The sequence below is a fragment of the Haliotis asinina genome, chromosome 15 (genome assembly GCF_037392515.1).
Source record: "Haliotis asinina isolate JCU_RB_2024 chromosome 15, JCU_Hal_asi_v2, whole genome shotgun sequence".
In the NCBI taxonomy this organism is placed as follows: domain Eukaryota; kingdom Metazoa; phylum Mollusca; class Gastropoda; order Lepetellida; family Haliotidae; genus Haliotis; species Haliotis asinina.
In genome coordinates this window covers 21110363-21135524 of record NC_090294.1, presented here as the reverse complement: position 1 = coordinate 21135524, position 25162 = coordinate 21110363, and the positions used below count along the sequence as shown (strand labels likewise).

At 37.9% G+C, this 25162-nt stretch overlaps 2 protein-coding genes across 7 annotated transcripts in view; one reads left to right on the top strand and one right to left on the bottom strand.

The window, feature by feature from the left end:
- Positions 1-12032, top strand: part of LOC137265124 (inositol hexakisphosphate and diphosphoinositol-pentakisphosphate kinase 2-like) — a 72333-nt gene extending 60301 nt beyond the window's left edge. For 4 of the 6 annotated variants that reach the window (XM_067800431.1, XM_067800432.1, XM_067800433.1 and 1 more), the window contains 3 exons: positions 1651-1728; positions 5717-5926; positions 7781-12026. In XM_067800431.1, the coding sequence (XP_067656532.1) occupies positions 1651-1728; positions 5717-5926; positions 7781-7986 (494 nt within the window). In that variant the 3' untranslated portion in view covers positions 7987-12026. Of the gene's footprint in view, positions 1-590; positions 729-1650; positions 1729-5716; positions 5927-7780 lie in introns of those variants that run through there. The other 2 variants (XM_067800434.1, XM_067800435.1) reach the window with 2 other exon arrangements.
- Positions 12033-12477: 445 nt separating this feature from the next.
- On the bottom strand, positions 12478-21062 carry LOC137265533 (methyltransferase-like protein 27). The gene is made up of 5 exons (XM_067800952.1): positions 20897-21062; positions 16731-16859; positions 15569-15707; positions 14784-14876; positions 12478-13782 (listed from the first exon to the last, which is right to left on the bottom strand). Exons 1-5 carry the CDS (start codon positions 21053-21055, stop codon positions 13598-13600), a joined length of 705 nt encoding a protein of 234 aa, XP_067657053.1. The 5' UTR covers positions 21056-21062; the 3' UTR covers positions 12478-13597.
- Positions 21063-25162: the final 4100 nt, after the last annotated feature.

Sequence of the window (25162 nt, the reverse complement as noted above, 5' to 3'; positions counted from 1 at the left end):
TACAACTGCTTCAGGTATATTTTGTTTACAGTACTTGAATCACAGGTGATAGCCTGTAACCTCAAACTGAAAACAATTTTGTAATAATGGAAACAGCATTTATAATATATTCTTACAATTACTTGACATCTCCTAACAAATCCTTTCTAGATATGATTAAATATCTCATTTCTTACAGATCTTATGATGCCTTAAATAGTCCGGGATTTTTCATTCCCACTATAGTTATATGCTGATTCACAATATGTATAACATACACATAGCTAATATATGTATCTCTGAAGACACTGATCATTTATTTATCAAAGCCATATGCTAACATGCATTTACGTACATTTGCCAAGCTTTGAATATGATGAGCATTAATATACTGATACATGTCAACATGATCATTGTATCATCATCATCTTCATCATCATACTCCCATCTCTACTTATGATTTCATCCATTGGAAATGTCTCACAACATTGAAAAGCATATGTGATGTACCTTAACTTATACTATAATTTCATTTCTACAAGTGTTCTAATGATATTCTTGTCTACTCTTAATGATTTTTTTTGTTAATAATTTGGTTATCTTTCTGTCAGGAGGCTCTATGCTACTGTGCAGTGTTTTGTCCGGTATCTTTTATTTAACTTTTATCAATAGTGCCTAATATGGGATTACCTAACATTTAACAGGCTTTTTATGTCCAGGTTATATGAAAATATGCACTGGGAACTAAATATGCTTCTAAACTCAAAAACTTACAATAGCTATTATTGAAATAGCCTATAACACTTTGTAATGTTATGAGCACACATCCAGTTCACACTGATAGTAAATCACTTTCTTAGAAGTTAATAAATCTTTGAAAAATCAAGTGATCTTATAAATATTTAGTGCTGTCATTGATAAAAAATGTCAGTATGTCAACTAAAATATATCAATATACTGATTATTAGTAACATTAAATATGCTGATTGTGTATAGGTAAATATTACCATGTTAGACCTGCAAATTTAATCAGTTTATCACTAAGTATTTATTTGGACTGATTCGTTCATAACATAAGATTAATTTTCTAAATGCTCATTGTTCTTCCTACCCATGAGTTATGAAAACCACTGTTCCAGCAGTGAATCATTTCGGTCTTATGTGTACAATGTGAAGAGAAAATTTATGGAAAAGAGAGCAAAATGTTTTCATATAGAGAGAGATGTAAGAAGATTAACACATATTTTTGAGAGCTGAGATTGCTGAGAAAGCATAAACTCTGTTTTGAGAAACTCCTTGCAAGTTATTGTTCAAAACAACCTAAGCACTGAGACTGTTGTAATTCCTTCTAAGGTATGGTAGTTAAATCACCTCAGCAATACAATCACTTTGTACACCCAGATCTAGCTGTTAGTTTTTACATAAATAATTTTGAGTGTGATAAAAACAAAAATATAACAGAATATTCAGAAAGTGATTTTACACAATCACACCACCATGATCACAATCACCACTTACAACATCAATAAGTAGTAGTTAGTTATGCACAAACTGTATGTAGATAAGATTAGTCTTCTTTTCATAGAAAATATTGCAACTCAGTGGTGCAGTTTGCCTGATTTCGTAACTTCAGTGTATCCCATATAAGTACTCACATCCTATTTTTCACAGGCTTATTAAGTACTAGTTTACTGTTGGGCTCAGCAAGCACGCCCGATCTCATGACCTACCAGCTCAAGAATGATGGTGGTATGTCTCATGGTGCTGTTTGTTATAATTTGGCTTTGCTTTTCTTGCCTTAGTTATCACTACTGATTGACTTTTCAGTCCTATTGCATTCTTGTGTTATTGTGAAATGATGAAATATCAATAATATATAATTAATCCAAATACATATTTCCATTTGACTCCAGATTGCAGTGTCAAATTTTTGGCTTGTGCAAGTTTTATCTCAAGAATCATGAATGCTGACACTTTTGACATTAAGCTCACATGTCTGAGAGTCAAGCAGTTATGTTGTAGCCTGTGTGTATGGTGTCCATCATGCTTCATTTGCCACCTGTCATAAACATTTTCCCACAAAAATACCAGGATGTATGAAACCAAAATTCACACACTTGTTCCCCAAAATGATGACACCCCAGTTCAAGATGCATTGAACCCAATTTTCAGTATGCTTTTCATCTTTGGACATTGTTTTCAGTGTACAGTCAATCAAAACATTTTTCTTTTAAAATATATTTTTTCTTATTACAACCTTATTCACAAACTACAGTTTGAAATACCGTTCAAGAACAGAGAATATATTATGCATGTTGGTGTCAAGATTGCAATAGGACTGTCATGTTTCTTGACTAACATGTTTACTTAACTTCAATCACTCACTCACTCTCTCTTTCTCTCTCCTTTGTTCATCATCATATTGGATTATTTTGCAAAGTTATCATTTCTTTCCCCACCCAAAGCATCCAAAAGGAGCACATTGGTAACAGGTTTGTATGTCGGTGCAGTATCCCAGTAGATATAGGGTTAAGGTGGTTATCCTGTTAGTATCCTGTTGTATCAAGCATCATGTTGCAGGGACTTGCTTTGTTGCAGCATGGACATGGCAAACTAAAATTACAAATATAGAAGTATATAACGCTGTGGTTTTAGTAAACCACTACTGAACAAACCATAATAAAAGATATTCTGGCTATATGCTTACATTATTACTTTATTGCATTACAAGAGACAACATTTGTTTTTGTACATTTCTGATGACCTTCATACACTGCAGTGTTTTCGCCTGTAATATATGGATTTATCAAGATACTGATAAAAACATGAAGCTTTTGCTCTTGTGGCATTGTGTATTCATTTTGGTTTTCTTTAGAAAATGCTGTCAGCCTTGAAATTTCCATGCAGAGAATAAGACATTTGAATTTGTGAAAAAGTCATCTGTGACAAACAGGAATTCAGTTCATGGATCTGTGATATCAATTTGCCATATGTTTACTTCAACAAGCAACATTGTGTTTTTTCTTTTTGTTTTCATTTTAAGAATAATTTCTTATGTTTGGTAGATTAATTATGTGAAGCATTCTCAGTTTGTATTTTATTTGTTATGTCTTTTCCTTTCATTTTTGGGCAGTAGGTTAGCATAGTGGTTAAAACATTTCCGTTTATGGAAGGAATGGGGTCGTTTTCTCCTTTTTTCTTTCTTTTTTTTTTGTGTATGTGTGTCTGTGTGTGTGTGTGTGTGTGTGTGTGTCTCTGTGTGTGCCTATGTGTGTGTCTGTATGTGAGAGAAAGAGAAAACCCATTTCTGCTGTTCCCTGCCATGATGTTGCTAGAATATTGTAAAATGTGGAAAACCTCCCTCACTCACGCTATTCAGAGCTAGATACACAAATATTATGTTGATGTTGTATATGTTTGTATGCTGGCACAGTGTTCATTCAAACTGATAAGAATGAAATTAAAAATGAGCTAACTAGTGACAAAAGAAGTGATGTCATTTTTACAAAAGGGTCCGTTTTTCAAAAGAGAAGCTCCAAATTATTTCACATCTTGTGTGTGTCAGGATGTTAGGCATTCAAAATTTATTTGTTTTTTTGTGCTTTCAATTGTCTTTGAGTTTATGTTCATTCAAAACACCAGAAGAAAAAAGACAGCCAACTACTTCTCTCAGAGCATGTAGAGGTGGAGTTAGTCTAGATTGATGTTTTATCCACTCTCACAGCAAAACTGTACATGGCTGATTACCAAATTCATAGATTTGAAAATCTGATCGTTCCGTTGCAAATTATGCATTTTCAAGAAGTCGTTTCACAAAGTACTCTCCGGTAGTTGTTTATTTAGACATGTGACACTGTTGCTTTATTGTTATTTTTCTTCACTTAGAAAGAAACGTCTGCCCATCATACAATTGTGTATTAAAAACCAAAGTTTTACATGACAAATATTACACCAAAACTTCCAACATTGATACACTTTCTTTGTGCTCTAATGCGTGTATAAACACATTGCAAGTGAGACACAGTCACAAATCTTAATGTCATGACATGATGCTGTTGAGCTTTAAAAGATGTCAAACTGGTGCAAGTGGGGGTATTTCTTGAATCATCTTTGTAAGAGGTTGTCAAGAATGAACTCTGCATTCATACATGTATTAGGCATGCTTGTACATCTTTGTGGCATTACAGGACAGTTGTGCTTATGTTGCAGAACATACACCGTACTAACCAAGTATGTTACATAGACTTGTACTCATCGTATGCAATATAAGTGTCCTCATTACTTGTCAGTAATAATGTTGACCGCATGAAGTCATAAACAAATGTTATGAAAACTATTGTTGAAGAGGTTTGCATAAAGAATGACATTTAAAACATTGAGGGGTGGAGGAGTAGGGGACGGGAAAGATGGTGTAGCATTCATTGTTGTTTGGTATTTTGTGTTTTGTGTGCATGCCTAATTATTTGATATTGTATGAGAAAATGGATGTTTGATAGTCTGTGGTTTGTATTTAATCTTTTGATGGAATAGGACAGTTTCATATTTTATAAAAACAGTGCTCTAAAAGGAGAAAATCTTTTGTCACTGAACAATAGTTAACATTGATAAATCATTCTTATAGTTTAGTGTGCAGCTGATTCAGTAAATAATAGTAGCAATTAATGTTCGAAGATATGAGAGAAAATCAATAGAATAGGGTTTAAAATTAGAATGCACCAAGTTACTAGTAAAGTACTAAGAGTGATGTTTAGATGATGAGGTTGAGAAGAGCAAAGGACACCTATATGATACATACTAACTGCTGATGTTATTGTTTTAAAGCATTTTATGTCATTCTTTTTTTTTTAATTTTCATGACAAATTCTTTCATTTATTATTCAAAATTGTGATATTTGACTGAGATGTTTAAGCCTGAGATCTTTACAAATGTGATATTCTCTGGGTTGTGTTTGTGAAGATAAAGCATTTTACCATTTCATCCACAAAGTCTCTGTCTTAACTTACTTGATATACTTATTTCACAAACGATAAGGGTTTAAAATAATATTTGAAGGTTTTTGTACTTAAAAATTTCATGTTAAATCCATGTATCAGGGTCTGCACCCTTCAGCAGTGTTTTGCATATCTATACCACACCTAGATAATTGTGTTCCACCCCTCACAAAATATGCAGTCCCCCCATCCACAAATATCCTCTTTTGTCTTCTTGTATAATACATATGCATGGTTAGATGCTAATATTATTCTTCATTACTTTCAAGTTCACATTCTTAACTGTTTTGTTTTTGTCTTAATATAATATTTTGTTTAAATCATTTTTTAAATAATGCATCAGTAGTCTCATACACTTTTCTATAAGTGCTTGTCTCTAATGTGTATCCAAGATAATTTGTTTCTGTTTTGAGTTTGTTATAAACATGCAAACATTTCACTGAGCCTATTTTAATGATGTTTGAAAGAACATTTCATGCTTCACTAATCAGTATTCTGTTACAGAAACGTTCAACATAGAAGAACCTAGTACTTTGACTATTGAACAGATTTACAAGGCTGAACCAGGCCTTTTTCCTTAGTTTTTGTTTTGGACTTAAGTGCAAACTAGACAGGCATCATTATTTATTCCATCTATATGCACATATCAAAACTGAGGTGAGTATTTTCAAAATCCAAAGTCAGAGTACTCAGGTGTGAACAATCCAGTCTGTGTAAGTAATAAGCATGTGCAATTTCATTTTAGCATTTGGTGGATTTGGAATGGTTCCATCACTACGGCCATTGGAGACTCTACATAACAACCTAACCTTCAAGGACATGGATGACTTTCTGGGTATCGCAACCAACACCAAGTTTGTGACCCCGATTGCATCACCGCCATACAGCATGGTCGGCCCCCCTTCCACCCATCCCGCTGCCACCGCCTCTGGCTTGCCCCTCAATGTCTCTAGAGGTTCGTGCATGCACCATTAATATTGCCAGTGGCACTAATAGTCAGCCTGGTTCATCCAGTACAATAGCACCTTCAACAATTATTCTGAGACCTTTTCCTTTAGTACATTCAAAGGCTTTGGCTACAAGGGAACTAAGGATAAATCTTATCCGAAGGCCTGGGTGTTATTCTCCCTTTGGGTTATGATGTGTGAGGGACATTTCTGCCCTACCCTGCTGTGCTGTTATTGAAATGTTGATGAAAGTTGTGTGAATCAGAGTTTTAAGTCAATGTCAGGTTGTTCCCAGACAAATTTGTATGATTGATGTGACAGATGTGTGCATTAGTTAGATGAAGCATGTGAAACCTTCGAAGTAAGACAATGGTAAAACACTTTTAAAAAAATACAATTAAGAATGTAGCAAGATTTCACAAATTGTTCATTTTCACAAAATTAAAGTCCATGGAAGGGTTTCTCTGATTATGTCACTAGTTTGTTCTGGGAGACTTATTTGATAAAATTCACTTGTCTGGAATAATGGTTTCTTATTTCACTAAAACATGTGCCTGTGCCAGAGACACATATACCAGTTGACTAATTGTGTATGTTGATGTATGTCATTTGCTTGGTACCAAGTTTGATATACATCATGAGTTAACATGAGTGAGATCCAGAGATGATACTAACCCCAATAATATATCCTACTATTAATAGGGAGTGACACTTAACCTGATTTTACACCCTCTCAGACTCTCAAATGTCAACAACAGTGATCTACATTACCTTTTTTTGTTTTATGAGTAGATTGAGGCATGGCTGTCAATGTTTCTTCACATGTATGTGAAAGTAATAAAATATACCATCATCTGCACTATTAGGTTACATGTCAGGTATCATCTGAACAGTTTTACTCTTGACCTACATTTAATATGATATAATGATGAAATTCTGGTATAATAGTAGATCTAATCAAATTTTTTTTTTGTAGATCAATTTCTTTCTTTTTTTTGGTTTCCACTCCCAGCTTGGAGGTGAGACATGACATTATGATTTTGGCTTGGTTACTGCTGGTAACAGACTCTCCTTTGGTATGGACGTTGCTGCTCTATTCCGTGCCATAATGTGTAAACCATTCAGTTTTTTTCTACAGATCTTGTGACATGCATAGATTGCCCATTGACATATCTGGTGTTGTGTGCTATTGTAAAATAGTTAAAAAATTGATCATGTTTTGGCTTCCATGGGAACAATTTTGATTTTGGACGACTAAAACAAAAGTAGGATTTGTTTCTTGGACATAACCATTTCAACGTGATTCTGTGTTGGCATTAATCATCAGCTCAACTGGTGCCTTGCTAATTTAAAAGTGTTCTAACTCATATTTCCTTTTGTGTCCACGGAAACAGTTTTGACATAGACTTAAACAACTGTAGGCTTCATCTCCAACCCATAACTCTCTAACTAATGAATATTTTTGCATGAAGCTATACATGTGCAATGACCATACTCCACTACTGTCTTCTTATTTTTTCATACATATTTTTTTTATTTGTTTGTCTTTAAATTTCGTGTGTTTCCATAAAAACAAATGACATAAGTGTGTCAATAAAAATGTTGGCTAAACATAGCCTTTTTGAGTGCAAACACTTTCAGGTACCCATTGAGGAAATATATAAACATATAGAATGTAGCTTGAGAATTTGTAAACAATGATCCCATAATGGCCATTTGTGTTGTTTCACCACTTCCTGACTTTACAAAGGGTAGTGAATTCAGTGAACCGAAGTCTGTAATGCTGTTTAAAATATTCTACATACTGATTATATTTCACCATGTTTCTTAAAGTGCATTGCCGAAATTGCCTGTTATTTCAGTTGGACACAGTCTCCCCTCCTCGAGCAACTCTTCTGGTGGTCCATCATCCCCGACAACAATGTCAACACCAGTTGACATAATGCAGAAGCTGAAGATGTATATTGACAGTCAGACTGAGAGCATGAGAATTGAAGCCGAAGCCGCCAAGGCTACTGCATCACAAAATAAGAAAGAAGATGTGAAAGATGACTTCGAAAATATGTAGAATTTTACTTGGAAATATTGTCACCATGTCAGCACATTATTTGTGACAGTAAAGATGCAATGCTTTGAAATACCTCATGGAATGCTGATCTCAATGCAACACTGATTATGGTTTAATCACACAAAACCACATAGCTATATTTGAATAAATGATGGTTTATTGACTATTTCTATCCAAGAATACATCTTCATGACTTTGGTCGTGCAAGAAAAGAAATGGAAGTCTTTTATTAACCAAGATGACTTATTTTCAAGATTCTTTTCTCCAGAATTTTAGGACAATATCTCAGACATTTATTATATTTTACCATGTGCTTTATTTTGCCTTTTGTGAAATGTTCTTCTTTGGAGAAATTCATCAGTAGTCATATCAAGAACTTGATCACTGAAATCATTATAATTTCAGGTTTGTAGACAAAGGGTAGAGTAGGTTAGATTCTGGTGTGAAAGGTGACTTTCTGTTTGCACGGGGATCTGAATCAACACCCAAGCCCATGCTATCCAAAAAATTGCATAATTGTTCACCATGCTTACTACTCAGGGCAAACACATGTAAGTATCGTTAAGCATGCTGAGAATTTCATCATGATGCTGAAAAACTGTATGGTCAACATTGTAAATAGTCGTTGCAAATGTATGATAATTTTTATGAATATGATTCTATGACAATTGTTAAATATATTTCTTGTGAGTATGTAAGATCACAAAATAAAATGTGTCCAATTTGCAGACATACCTTATGGTAAGGTATTAAAAAGTGCACAGTTTCATTCTGCAGTGTTTCATTGTTCAGATGGGCTTCATTTGGGGTGCTGCATCTGTCATGTGGTATCTGTCAGTATAAACCTCCAGTAACGTCCCTCTGTTGTTCTCGTGAGGCAGTATTGCTTGTCATATCCCAATGCCCGTCGATGAGGGGGCGTTACTTTAATATCATCCCTCTGCCCAAGGATGTTACTTCAATATTGTCCAAATGCATCTTGATATTACTTCAATATCGTCCCACAGTCCCAGAACTTTGAATTATAACTTGTTTTTTAAGATTGATATGACTTTGTCTTTCCATCTCTGAATATGATAGGAAAATAAGACATTATTGACAATTTCCAACATGCATAGTGCTGACACCTGAGTTCAAACCTGCGTCCGTTTGCTTACTAGCATGGCAGTTTTATCGACTAAGCTACGAAAGATTGCTGTGAAGAATGAGATTGTTTCTCGGTATGAACCATGTGTTCTCACAAGATGGGTAGTGCGGGCAGCGTACGGCAGGGCACAGGTAATGCGTGTGGTACACATGCATTGTGCGTGCAGATGCGTCGGCGGCTAGTTTCATCCCAGTTAATTTTGAAATTATATCTGAAGCATAGTTTCAGTTGGTTTATATGTTGGATAAAGAATGACCTTACGTCCCTCTGGCATTTCTCATTGGGAAAACACCCTTACTTTTTAGTAATTCCCATGGGTCATGCTTGATCCTATCCATATGACATCTTCATATACTTGAGCCCTCATTCCTGTGTAAACAGGAATTTATACAACTGTACAAACTACATATCAACTATGTCAAATGGTGATAAAATATTAGGACATCCCTTAAAAGAATGAAGATCTGGCAACCTTGAACATGTGACAGGCATGTGTCAAGATTGTAGTAGTCATACAGTGTTATCCATTTATCAAATTCTGTAATGATAGAAGCATATTTGGCTTGAGTATGCCTTAGTTTGTCTGTAATGAAATCCTAGCTGTAAGATTTGAAAGTGTAAGAGTTCCAAGTATCTTTTTCAAATTAGTTCCTGGTAAGTAGTGGTCCCCTTAACAGTTTAGGCTCATAGCTATCAAATAATCCCATTTATGCCTTGAGTGTTCAAAGTGGACATGTAGTGTCCAATGCTTCTGCATTGCGCTGCAGGGCTACAGGTAGACTGGCTTATTGCTGTCCCACAGTGTGTTTTCTGCTCTGTTATCAACCATATTTTTACAAACCTGTCTCTTTACATCTCCTACCATGATGTTGGGTTTTTCCAATAAAATGTCTCAGTGTTATTCAAACATCACTGTATGCAACTGTGGTATTGACAATACCATGTTTTACCTATTGCTGTGTCAGTGTATGAAATAAGGCCTGTCCAACTGCAGGATAGATTTCTGACAGTTGACATAATTTACAGCAAGCCAGCTCAGAGGTCTGTTAAAAAGTTATGATGTTCCATGCACCAAATCTTGGTGTCTGGTCAGGTTAAATCCACGGGGCTGGTAAATTTTGAAAGTTTGACTTATTTCATGCACTGGTGTTTTGTTTTATTCTATTTCATGCATATTTCATGAACGACATCCTTTTCCCAAGGCATTATCGGTATATTTTTAGATGATATTGTAAAAGAATTATTCCCTGTGATTGCTGAGATACGAATTATGGTGTAAATAAGATTGTTTGAGAGCTTATATTTACATAGGACATTTCTGTGAGCGTGAAAAGCAAAAGATGTATATAGTGTATGAAGGCTGGTTGTCATTTATAAATACTGGTTATATGGAAGCATATTGTTCATGATTTCGTGGATTTACTATCGTCTGTATGATGTAGATGCAGACCACATGAACATCTTACCCATATATCTGTAATGAAATGATGTACAAACTGAAGCAAATTATTTATACTATTATGTTTACTTTTTCAGAAAAATGTTACCATGCTTTATGTTTTAGACATTATTCAGAATGCATGGTTATTAAAATTTTTATACTTGTAGTAGAATTGCAATCAAAATTCATAGATGCCATTCCATACAATTTTACCATATTCATTCTGAACACACAAAAAAAACCCCACTAAATGTGCAACTATGATAGCTGTAAAAATATATCTTTTATAAAAATAAATACAGTAATAAAATTATTGAATGAAATTATTGAATGTACCATAGACAGTACATTTCAACCACATATTATTCATAGTCAAGCTGTATGTGGATACTTACTTGTGATTTAGGTGAGTACAGTGTTAATAACAAGGTCTTACACTATGTATCTAAATTGTTCTTTTAATGTGAAAATTCTTTGGAAAAGTAAATACTGATTTGGGCCCATCGGTTTTCAGCCGAAATACTAATTGGAATAAATTGGTGTTGTCATTTCTATAAATGTGCTATTACTTAACCATATTACTGATGAAATTTACAGGTTTTAACTTATTCGAGTAGGACAATTATTGCCTTGATGTCTTTTCTTTATAGGATGTTTCATGACATTTATACTTTGAATGTTTTTTATGCATTTTTTTTTTAATAATAAGCATGGTAACATGAATTTTTTTGTTATATTTTACAAGCAGATTTTACCACAGTGGCATAATGTATTACTGCACTGGAAGAAAATCTGAAAATGGAAAGTCCACGTGTTCTCTTAAAATTTAAAAATGATTCTTTCCAGTGATCAGTTATTTTTCATTCTTTTGTTACAGTGTAATCCCTCCCATTTTTGGGGTACATTAATTTGTTGTTATATATTTGATATTGTGTTCACCTATTTTATCCTCTTATACTATGTTACATCTTTGTTCAGATTTGAGTATGTATGGGACGGTGATTTTCAGGTTTCAGGATGTTCGGAATAATTGCTTTCACAGATCAGTACTAATTGGAAATGGACAAAATGAATCTGAAATAGAATGTTAACATATAGAATACAATATCTTTAATATTTATAGATGCCATTTCTCATTGGTGATTGTTTTATGTCAGAAATGTATTTGACTTGGATTTGTGATTTATGTCTGTAACAGTGAAATCTTTGTCTGCATTACAAGTAAGCTTGAGTTTTGAAATTCTGAGGCTGTCTTTTCAAGTCATTGATAGCACTGTGTTACTTGGTATTCACTTTCATACATTTTTCTTGACATGGTTTGAAAGCATATATGAATGACTTGATTATGAAGATAGTGCAGAGTGCAGTTGTGTATCCCAGTTACATTGGTGAAAATGTGGAGACTGTTATGTGAAAACAGTTTTGTTATGTTTTGGAATAAATTGTTTGATGTGTAAAGCTGATGGTTGTTATTTAGAAGCACAGTATTGATACTTTGGAGTACAGAGGAACTGTATTTATTCTTCACATAACAGCTGCAAATTCAGTGAATAATGGGAGTAACAGGAGAGTTTCTTTTATTCATCAGTGAGCAATATATTAGAGTATTGGAAGTGTATTGTTGAAGTTACAAACTGTCCTTGCTTTTATGACAAGACAAGAACTCTCATAAAGTTCCTAGATCATGGATGCCTAAATGAGGTTCCACCAGATGTCCGTCTCTGTGTCTCCTATTTTGACAATGGGATGGATGGCCAAATTCTAGGATGCCCTACAATTTCTATTGCAGATGCTCTTTGTGTCAGTCAAACATTTATCTGTTACTGACATGATCATTGGATGGTGGTTAAAACATACAGAAACATGTTTAGTACTGGAAAAAACCCAAACAAAACAACTCAAGAGCATTTGCAACATCAGGTTTACTTACTCTTTGAATGCATACATAAGACCCTTAAATTGTCATTCAAACAGTTCCGTTGTTAAACATGTTTGTACGCAGGCACAGCACTGACGTCCCGTCACCAAGAAAGACAAAACGTGGTCGGAAGTAAATACTCAGCACAATGTTAAATGTATTATGTTTTGCTATGAATTGAGAGGATGTAATTTTTTTGTATTTCCCCCTTGGGGTATTCGACGGAATAGGTCTTGAGTATTTGAAACGTTTGTAATGCTACTATCAACCACCGAATTGCAATGTGTCACCCAGCTGACTGAACGTTACCATTGCCTGAATCGTTTCTTGTGGTAACTGGATGGATGGGCTTGAGTGGTGTCGCAGATATTATTTTCAGAGTACGTGTCAATATGTCCCTGAACCATCGTCATTGCATTATTTAAGAATCTTTCTACTATTTGGCTAATGTAGACAACTCTATGGGTTTTTTTCTGAACTTAGAAAGCATAGATATTTCAGTGTTAAAGGTCAAGCTTTGCAGTCGTGGCATTAACTTCAGCATTGCAGTCACGGTTTCACCTTAGTATGGATTCAGCACTCACGAGACGTTGTCCACTAAAATATCGAAGAGCTAAATGGGTTAAAGGGGTATGTCTTCTCATTTGCTTGTGTTCATTTCCGTGTGTTGTACACAGACATTTGATACAACACTGCGATAAGACATAGGCACAAGCATTGATGTTCTGAGCATGTTGTCAAGCGTACTTTGAGGAGCACCTGTAGGTCTTGAACACAGTTTAAGTACCTTTTTTAAATCTTTGGTGATCTTCAGATACCAACTCTGATATGCAATGAACACAGTATTTGACTGAAGAACCCTTGTCTGTATTATGGGAATAGGTCTAAAATTAAGGTTTATATTGCATCTAATAAAGGCTCTTTCACCGTCTATACTGAAAATGAAGGCATGATTTCATCGAGACATTAACTGTAGACGAGTCTCTGAGACAGGATTCGAACCGAGAGTTGAGATCCGACTTAAACCCAGCTATAGCAACAAGCACAAATCAGATTCATGAGTGAATGTCATCTGGGTTTCTTTTCAGAAACTGGTTGCTTGAGTTCATATCTTGTTGTACATGTAGACCACGCCGGGGATATTGATGAAGTAGTCTGGGACCGTATATCGTGCCACTTGGACCCATTTTCCCGCCATTTCCAGAAAGTCCATTAATGGTTCCAGACGGTCTTTATATTCGTCCACTTCTATCAAATACTGTTCACGCATCACGATACATATTAGTCCGCCTGAAAATAGAGTGGACAGAATAAGACGAGGCATGAACGTTTCTCTTTATGATATTCCGCTGTTCGGGTAGTCTTTCTATCCATTATATGGATTGGCTTGTTTTTGTTAAACTGCGTTAAGCCATACAATGATAAATGGTGGTGGTCCATAAATAGTCACGACAAGACTTAATGTGTCTCACAGTCCCTATTCCATATTATTTTCTCTGCTACCAAGCCATCTCTGCAATGATAAAGCCTTAAATGAAGCAAGTCTAGAGTTCCTCAGGTTCTGAATGTCTGGTCTCCATGTGACTTCTTTTCAGTTTACATAGGCTAGTTTGTTACTTTCAAAATTATATATTCAGAGACTAAGCATTAGTCTCATCAAGACTAGACAGTCCCGCAGTTGGCCCCCTGATTATCCATCCGTCGACCCAAACTATCCCGTCCCATTAGAAGCCTCTTACGACAAGCATGGGTTGCTGAAAACATTTTCTAACCTGCATCGTCACGATCCCAGTCCTCTAGGCCACGGAGCGACTTTTTGAGGCCATGACGTTACAGACAGATGGACGAATGCAGGCTTTTACCGAAATGGTCTTATCAGTAGACAAGTCGTTCCTCAACTAATAAAACTCTTTCGCATCTACCTTGGTCATCTATCTTGGTCTTCTACCTTGGTCGAAGTTTTCCTAGAATGTCTTTACCAATTGACATAATAGTTCTTTGGACGAACACACAATCATAGTGTTATTAAACGGGGAAAACCTGAGGGACCTAGAAGTGCAAAGCGCCCAGATTTGCAGTGTAGGATCCGCTGACCATCGTTCGAATCCCTGTTCGACCCCATTACTAGTTCTTGGACTGACAGTGTAATATCCGCCATAAAGGATTTCACCAAAGCCCTGAAATATTACCTGTATGAAGTGAATTGTAATGACCTGAATATTGTTCCACATCCACCCAGTTGAAAACATCATGAATCTCACTCACTTACAGAAATTGCAAGAGATTCTTACCCTGTTTGGTAATTCGAATAAGTTCTCTGATACCGGAGCAAGGTATGTGACCTTCACCCATTCCACCACAAATAACAACACAGTCGTAGGTGTCTGAAACCAAACAGAGAATGCACATCGCATGTACATACGTATATATAAGTTTACACTATATGTAGTAAATCTACATAACCACGCCTTCTTTGGCAACTTTATCAAGCTCAGCGCCCGTTATTGCAGCACAGTGACAATGTCAGGAATGGAACTCGAACTTGACATGCTAACACGTTATCCATCGGACTATACTTTTAATCAATCTCATACGTGCTAATTAAGATTGTTACTATACTTCCGTGCATTAATTAAGCACCACCCTGTTCTGATAACAGAATGTGATTCTACAGTAGGTACCCGAAATCCAGACAGAAAATATTTAGTCGGTGACTAAAAGTTGTATATTTACATAGTCACTCCTTCTTTCCCAGCTTTATCAAGGTCAACGCCTGATACCGCCATTTTGTAAATCCACATGTGTGGAATGTGACCATGTTAGGAGTCGAACTCAAGTTTGACTTGTTAGCACAGTATCCATTGGGCCATAATTCTTAATTGATCTAATATACGTACTTCGTAAGACAATGAATATTTGATTTTCAATAATGGTTGATATCAGTGCACCGTAGCTCAGAGACATTAAAGAGTGGCCCGGTTTATATGTCTACACCTTAGCTCACCTTCCACGATTGTTGGAGACTCTAATCTGTGGCTCGGTTTACATGACTTGTTAATATTACACTGTAACTCACCTTCCATGATTGTTGGCAGCGGGTCGTCGGACAGGAAGTCGGTGTAGTAGTTCTCATACAGCCCCTTCTCCTTGGCCCTAAGGAGCATCTGTGTTGACGGTTCCAGTGCGTCTATGTGACGAAACCCCTTGGCCTTCAGCTGAAACCACAAAGGCAGGAACATCATGTGTGAGTTTAAACAATATATATTATCATGATATTGTTCTCTGGTCGAACTTTCACAAAAGTTATTAAATAACGCACAGGTACGGATGATGCTTGAGGAATCACGTAGAGACGAGTACATGCACCATGGTGGAGGAAATTCTAAAAGAATTGTTTTGTACATTATTACTGTAATGCTATACTGATTGTCAGAGATTGCATGTAAATGTGTAATTTTCCTGCAACCACCTTATCAACTTCTAAACATACACAACCCGTGAAGATATCCGGGATAGAACTGGCCTTCAGCAACCCATGCTTGTCGTTAGAGGCAACTAACGTGATCGGGTGGTCAGGCTCGCTAACTTGGTTGACACATGTCATCATCCCATTTGTGTAGATCGATGAACATGCTGTTGATCACTGGCTTGTCTGGTCCAGACTAGATTGCTTACAGACCGCCACCATATAGCTGGAATATTGTTCTGTGCGGCGTAAAACTAAACTCACTCACTCACTCTAAACATGCACATCCTGCACTTATCAACACCTGCAGAGACCCATTTGCACCTGGTAACCGTGTGCACACTGGTTATATACTTGAAAGAACGTGTACTTGCATGCTTTTAATTGATCGACCAACACTGAACCAAAGGGCTTAGTCAATATTTGTTTTGACGGATAACAAGATGTGAGGTGTCCAGCAAATGCACTGTCATGCTGACAAACAGGATGCATAGGATGGTCATGCGCGTATCGGGTCATGTCATTTCCTATTTACGCCCAATGAGGATACACAAACAGCCGTAGTTAGGTTCTCTGCTGTAAATTTAGGGGGTGTCATCGATCGACACTCAAAGGTAGAAATTCGAAGACCTAAAGTTACACGTGATCTAATAAAACCCGAACCGACTACGATATTTCAGACGCAGACAATGTCTCTTACTTGACACCAAATACCAACGTTTTGATATTGCAAAGGCAATATAACAATTGATCAATTAAGAATGACAGTTACATGTTCAGCAACAAATCCGGTTCCCGCAGCGATATCCATGATCTTCTTCTCCTCTCTATCCTGGGGGAAGAACTCTGCAACAGCGTTAGCGGTAATCAGTGGTCCGTTGTACCTTCCAGGTCGCAGATCCTGAAAATAAGCAGTACAACATCAAATTCAGAGTTATTTATCTTCGAACACAGACCTTAAACAGTTTCAGCGTACCAACCTATATATTTCCCGGATTAACAGCTCGCCGTATCGAAATGGGAGGTTGGGGGTTGAAGTGCTTGTTCGTCGAAGACCAGGTTTCGACTAGACAGAAGAGTTTAAATTGCGCATTTCTGAGTTCCTCGAACTTTTCAGCTCAGTTTTGATTATAATATTTCATAACGATTTTTAACAAACAGGCTTTTGTCACATCAGGTGAGGTAAAATATGACATCAAAACAAGTTGAATAATAAGTGTAATCGTAATCAAATCTGAATTTAAGTCATTTATGAAATACATAAAGTCTCTTTACACGAGCGTTGTTTTACAGCAACCGTTCTATATTGGAGATATTGCTGAGGGCGGCGTTATATATTATTACATTATTTGCATTATTTATGTTATCTCAAATAAATAAGAACGCTTACAAAGCATCAGTAATCTATTACACGTACGTCGCTGCGTCAAAGACCCAAGATTACATTGGACTAGATTGGATAAGGCTGAAGTGATCCCTCTGTGAATGTGAAACCAGTCAAGCTCGGTCAGATCATCTCGTGTTTACACATGATCCCAGTGTCGATCATCTTGACAGCCAGTTTTCAACTACAGAGCAGATATAGAGTAAATTTGTTGTTCAAGTTATTATTGTATGTCGTACACTATCTATAAACATCTTTGTCACAAACATACATGCAAATGTGACCGTTTCAGAAATGAACCCTGTCATCGAACCCGTGAGGATCCGAGATGGGTTTTCAGCAACCCATTAGAAGCGACTAACAGCATCGGGTGGACAGGCTTGCTAACTTGGTTGACGCATATTATCGTATCGAAGCTGGCCACTGGATTGTCTGGTCCAGACTCGATTACAGAATGCAGCCATATAGCTGGGATGATGCCGAGTTCGGCATTAGACAACAAACGCACAAAGAAACTATGTCATCGTGTCACGAAGCAAACGTGTCTCTCCCAAATATGGACTAACTTTGTATCCAAATCCAATCATTTATATGCGGCCATGTGAATATGTATGATGGAATATGGAGTTGTTAGAATACAAAGAATTAAGTCATACTTTCACTTTACACCAACTCTCTTTATTTCACCCATCTCCTAATCAGAATAAGTGTATAATGACATTGCCGGTACATTCGTTAGATAACCGACTATCTACACATTTATATCAGCGTAAACGGAAACAAAACCAGAAAAATCTGGTTCGTGCAAGTTTTGTCCCGTAGGCTGTGAGCCTCACTATCTATTCAGCACGAGCCTTCTAGACCTACCTGTACAAAAGGTGCGGAAGTGTTTTCACAAAATAGTACACAATCTCACTGCAGGTTTACATGGACATATTGACAGTAAACGACGTTACACTTGTGGTCACCGTAGTCGGAGTGAGTAAGGGAATGTAGTTTTACGCCGCTTTAGCAATATTCCAGCAGCTGACGGCGAGGGACACCAGGAACTGACATCACACATTGTACCCATGTTGGGCATCGATCCCGCGCCACAATCACATATATATCTGACTGTCGGCTTTGTGGCTTGGCTTATTGAAACCTGGCGGGTTGAGATGTTCTTGATATCAACCACCGGTGTGTCTGTCCCAGAAACCATCGTACACGTGTCGTCTTGATACTGACGGGACGTTACTGGCGTACATTCTGGCCAACACAAAAACATGAGCCTCACTCCATTGATCATCGTACTTGGAATAGCTTCACAAATATGTTTCAAAATGGCATCATATTTTAGAGTAGACGTTCTATGGTATGATTTATATACAGCTGGGAATAAGAACATGTGTCCCAATAGTTTGTTTGCTTTCTTAGTTACTATTACTTTCTTTGATCAATTATTGAAAAACAAATACTGCTAAATCCTCGTGCCAATATACTAGCGAGTATATGTGATGATGCCTCAGGCAGTTATGTAACATTATTTGTGCCGAAAAGGGGGTGCAATATACCTTTTTGGGGTATTTTTCAGTACTAATTTCGTCTCGAGTTCTCTGCTCATATATTTCTTGTAAAGATATTGATTTTTTTTGTGCGGTAAATACCAAAACGGGAAACATGTCACGTTGCAGCAGAGGGATGATGTAACAGTACATGTATTCTGACTTAGTCTCGCAATACATATTCGTGAAGATATCTACTCGACTTAACGCCATGGCTTGCTGAAGGTCTAAGTATACTGGCCATGCGGCAAACAGGGTAGGGAGATTGAGTTTAGTTTAACGCCGCTTTCAGCAATATTCCAGCAGTGTCACGACTGGGGACACCAGAAACGGGTTTCACTCATTGTACCCATGTGGGGAACCGAACCACGATCTTCGGCGTGACGAGCGAGCACTTTAATCACTAGGCTACCCAACCGCCCCTGCAAACAAAACTTTTTGAAACATCTTCACGTTCATTGAAACAATGTATTTAATCTTTGGGAAAGTTCTTGTAATAATGGCAACACCGATGATTCGCCACGGGATGGGTTTCCAAGTGTGACGACACGACAAAAAACACAAACTTTCCCGGAATCAATTTGAAACCATGCTAAATCCAACAGATTGTCACAATTACTTGGATTTAAATTTTGTGACTAGATTTTGTCAAATCATCCATTGTTGCCTCAAGCTCGACTGTAATGACGTACACGTAGATAGATACAATCGACATATATCGGAAATGTCAAAGTTTTCATGTTCACTAACTTTTTACATGTCGAAACTTTTAAAACCCAAGAACTACTCTATATTCTTATACACAACGATATGATGTTAAACTGCTTTAAAGATTGACGGCACTTTGAGTAACTCAACAAATTGTGACATTCTCAACTCATTACGCCAGTTCATTTCTGAAAGTAACTGTTACTGTTTCCCGTGAGTATCACCTTTACACACGTATTCAGTGTAAGACAAGCTTAACAAATTTTAACTTGATTTTCTGCGGCACCTCATATCGTTGCTAGGCATAACCAACACTATAATGAACATATTCATTACTCGATCATATATGTCATGTGTTCTCACTATTATTCTTTCTTGTCAAACTATTTCATTTATGTATCCATATTGAAACAATGTTCTGGAACGGCGTTTATAATTTTTATAAACCACAAGGCTTGTTCGCCTATCCAGGTTTCTCCATGCTTTGAGGAAATGAAAATATGTTTACACGACAAAAGAGACATCATATTCGGTTGATGCACCTACGGGGTGTTACGATGCCAACTGCCGCATTAAGAAAAAGCAGAAAATCCTTGAGATGAAACCAAATAATGGCAAGGCCATACGCAATGGTGGACAGCGGGTGACACCAGAAATGGGGTTCCACTGCCCGGATAATGCATGTGGGCTGTTGCCTAGAATACCCCACTAATTAAAGCCCCTTTAAGAGGCTGAATGGTAGCCTAGCGATTAATGCCTTCGCTGGTCACGCTGACGACCCGAATTCGATTCCCTATATGAGTGCAGTGTGTGTGAAGCGCATTTCTGGTGTCCTCCGCGGTGACATTGCTGGAATATTGGTAAACGTGGATTAACTGAACTCACTCACTCACTCACTCACTCACTAGAGCCCGTTTGTGGTGTCACTCCCCAGCTGTGACCAAGTACGCGGACAACCGTCTTTTGCATTTAAGGGCACGACAAACGTCTTCTGCATTCGTTCTTGATCGCGATCCTCACGCGAACATACGCGCTTGGCTTGCGATTTAGCCTGTCTCACTTAAACAATTCAGATTAGATACGAACACTCATCTTTATTTCTCTGTTTGCATATCAAATTGTATTTAAGAGGAACAGCTAAGAACAAGGGAAAATGAAAAGAATACATGTGACAAAAACATACAAACTCATCCAATTTGTCATTAATCATGAAATCGTGAACATGGATCTGAACGATTTCAATGAAAAGAGTTTAAATGTCTGAACTTTTTCACATTTGATCAAACGTTATTGTTTCCTCACCTCATCATACTGGTGACATTCTGCCCACTGGGAGTAGTAGTCGACAGCTTCAAAGGGTGAAATACCCTTGCGAAATGCACGTGAATTCTGTGTATAGGCGACGAGATCGTCCTCCCTCCACGTGTCAAGTTGATCAGGGATGTTTGCGTTGTTTGACATCTTGGAAGTTTCTGCCTGTGCAGGGTGAGATCGGTCGTTTATAAACAGTTTTCTTGACAGCAGAACCCACGAAGATGCGAAGCAAGATATCTTGCGTCACAAGGGTCCGTTTCATAAACTGTACTATGAATTTGCATCGACCAAGGGGCCGTTTCATGAACAATTGAGTAAGTGAGTGAGTGAGTTGAATTGTTCGCCGCACTCAGAAATATTCCAGCGGTATGTATGGTGGCGGTGTGTAATATTGGGAACCGATGACATGTCAACCAAGTCAGCGACCGTGACCACCCGATCCAGTTAGCCGCCTCTTGCGACAAGCTTAGTCGCCTTTTATGGCAAGCATGGGTTGGTGAAGACCTATTCTACCCCGGATCTTCACGAGTCTTATGAACAATTAAGCTTGTTTAAGTCAGGAAAGCGTCGTCTTATCAAAGTTACGTTTCCTTGATAGGCCATACTTGCGGGTCAGAAAATCGGTAAACTAAGCTCCGGTTCACTATGATTTCCTGACTCGCAATGCGAGCCTGTGTTTCGTTACATCGAGGAGACGTTACTATAAACTGATGGTTTCTCATACAAGGGAGGTAACTCTCTTCGTTCATCTTGGTGAAGAGATCTACTTGTTTGTTTGGTGTTTAACGCTGCGATCTGTATATTTCAGTCATAGTATGGTGGTCTGTAAATATTTGAATCTTTTCCAGACAATCCAGTGGTTGATATGTGCTACCATCAACGTAACTGTGTTACAATGACATATATCAACCAGGTCAGCAAGCCGCACCACCCATTGGTTACTGAAGGCCAATTCTAACGTGGATTGGACAGGTTGACGTTCAGTGTGTCAGTGTTCAGTGAGAAGCTGAAGGAGTATAAATCCTTAGGAATGAATACAAGTTTCTGGGAATGTACACATTCACGGTTTATGTAATGTGGAAAGCATATCGTGACTGAAATTGGTTCTGCAGTACACCGCTCCTTCGGTACATGTGGTTGTGTTGCATCATCCGTCTGCACAGTGACAAATCACATTTAACATGGCTCTATTTACCTCTCTTAGAAAACACTTTGACACTTTTATTTGAAATCTACTGTAGGATGTTTGTCTTTCGCTTATGAGTTGGCTGATGCAATAATAACGCCGTTATAACTTCTTCAGCAAAATAGATTCATAATATTATTGATTGCAACGTTATTGTTTGTAATGGTGACGTGGAAACTGTAAACGGGTTTTACGTATATGCGGGCTAGACATAGGGGCTACCAAGATGACGTTGACATCTTTGCGAACAAGAATCATAACTTTACCAGGTGTTAATAGAACACTTGCGGTCATGCTTCAGATTCATTCAACATACAGATAATTCAGATTGTGTCATCAGGTGATTCTGGTCGTGATATAGCATACAGTGTGTTATTTGTAAACACGAGGTGGGGCAGCCTGACTGACTTTGATTATTCATGTCAATGTAGAGGATGATAATACACATTGCAATCTGGTGTATTGCTGATAGGATCTGGATTATTCCGGTTCTTACTGGAGCCATGGCATGCCGAGTGTCAACACGCAGTTCCGCTAGTTTATTCCGGAACAGTTACCGTTATCTATGTTAGGTGACGTGTACTGAGGTTTAAAGTCACGTGTATGATTAGTGCTCTAGACCTACATGCTTGTGGCTGCTTGAACGGTGTATCGTGCATAATGCGCACCTTACTTGAAATGTTTGGACCCGTGAAGAGCCGGGTTCAGTAACACGTGTAACTATCTTGCTTCTTTTGTCAATGAAACATCTTCAGCAACCTGCGCTTGTCGTACGATGCGACTAACGGACCCTGTAGTCTGTCATACAAACCCTGATATATATCCAAGCCCACGCAAGTCTAGAAAATGTGACAGGTCTAGATGTCCACAGCTTCTGAAAATGCAGAAAGTCTCAGGGCTCCTTTTCATTATATTTCATGTTTTTATGCTATGAATTTTTTTCAGAAAAATATTTTAATTTCAGAACCTAGTTGTTAGTATAGGGGTCGGAGGGTCAGGCTCGTCGAGTCGGTTGACAAATACCATCGTATCCAACTAGATCGATGTTCATGCTTTTGATCACTGGATTGTTAGGTCCAGACTCGATTATTTAAGACCGCCACCATATAGCTGAAATATTGCATCCTGTGGGGTAAAACTAAACTCACTCGCTTAAAGTGTAACTATTGTGCTTCTTTTGTCAGTGACACATCCCCTACTCATTATCGTAGTATAAATGAGATCATATTTTGTTAAGACGCATCTGGGTATTTGCTTGTTTTTATTTTAGTTTGTAAACCTTCCAGCTATGTGACAACTGTTAGTATTTAAGTATGGAACAGACAATCCAGTGATCGACATCATGAGCATCAATCATTGCAGCTTGAATATGATGACACGCATGGACCAAGTCAATGAGCTCGACCACCCGGTCCTGTTAGTCGCCACTTTCTACTGTCCCGAACAATTGGGGAAGACTAGTTGTAACCCGAACACTACTACACTACTACATGCTGATGTTTGTGAAACTCTGAGTTAGTGAGTTAGTTTTACGCTGCTTTTAGCAATATTACAGCAATATCACAGCAAGGGACACGAGATATGGGCTTCACAGATTGTATTCATGTGGGAATTGAGCCCGGTTCTTCGGCTTTACGATCGTAACCACTAAGGTACCCCGCCACCGCTGAACCTCCGAGAAAGTTTAACGTAGCCCCATGAACATACCACACGTCACCAGGGGTACATGTAGCTCTATGAAGATACAACACGTCACCCGGGGTACATGTAGCCCTATGATGATACTAAACACCACTCGGGGTACATACAGGGCTATAATGATACCACATATCACCAGGGGTACATGTAGCCCCATGAAGATACCACACGTCACCCGGGGTACATGTAGCCCCATGATGATACTACACACCACCCGGGGTACATGTTGCATCATGGTACCACACATCACCCTGGATACGTGTAGCCCCGTGGCCATACCACACACCACCCGGGGTACATGTTGAACCATGCCAGCACACATCACCCGTAGTACATGTAGCCCCGTGGCCATACCACACACCACCTGGGGTACATGTTGAACCATGCCAGCACACATCACCCGGGGTGCATGTAGCTCCATGAACATACCACACACCACCCGGGGTGCATGTAGGGCTATAATGACACCACACATAAAACGGGGTAGCCCCATCACCACGCATCACCGGGGTACATGTTGAACCATGAAGATACCACACATCATCGTCTTCATCAACCCATGTTGGTTATGTTTGAACTAGTCTTCATCAACCCATTTGGTTATGTTTGAACTAGTCTTCATCAACCCATATAAGTTATGTTTGAACTAGTCTTCATCAACCCATGTTGGTTATGTTTGAACTAGTCTTCATCAACCCATATAAGTTATGTTTGAACTAGTCTTCATCAACCCATATAAGTTATGTTTGAACTAGTCTTCATCAACCCATGTTGGTTATGTTTGAACTAGTTTTCACCAACCCATGTTGGTTATGTTTGGACTAGTCTTCACCAACCCATGTTGGTTATGTTTGAACTAGTCTTCATCAACCCATATAAGTTATGTTTGAACTAGTCTTCATCAACCCATGTTGGTTATGTTTGAACTAGTCTTCATCAACCCATGTTGGTTATGTTTGAACTAGTTTTCACCAACCCATGTTGGTTATGTTTGGACTAGTCTTCACCAACCCATGTTGGTTATGTTTGAACTAGTCTTCATCAACCCATATAAGTTATGTTTGAACTAGTCTTCATCAACCCATGTTGGTTATGTTTGAACTAGTTTTCACCAACCCATGTTGGTTATGTTTGAACTAGTTTTCACCAACCCATGTTGGTTATGCTTGAACTAGTCTTCACCAACCCATATAAGTTATGTTTGAACTAGTCTTCATTAACCCATGTTGGTTATGTTTGAACTAGTCTTCATCAATCCATGTTGCTTATGTTTGAAAATTGTGTTCAGCGTCCTATGCTTATATAGGCTTGAACCTGCTGCGTGTGGCGTTAAACAAGGAGAGATTTAGACATTATAAACCCAAATGATA

Excerpts from the sequence above, each read along its gene's own strand:
- LOC137265533 (XM_067800952.1), bottom strand. The coding sequence starts at position 21,055 with ATGTCAAACAACGCAAACATCCCTGATCAACTTGACACGTGGAGGGAG. Across the intron at positions 15,708-16,730 it reads CCGGATTTGTTGCTGAACAT|CTGAAGGCCAAGGGGTTTCG; the intron begins GTAACTGTCATT and ends TTGTGGTTTCAG. Across the intron at positions 14,877-15,568 it reads GCTGCCAACAATCATGGAAG|ACACCTACGACTGTGTTGTT; the intron begins GTGAGTTACAGT and ends GTTTGGTTTCAG.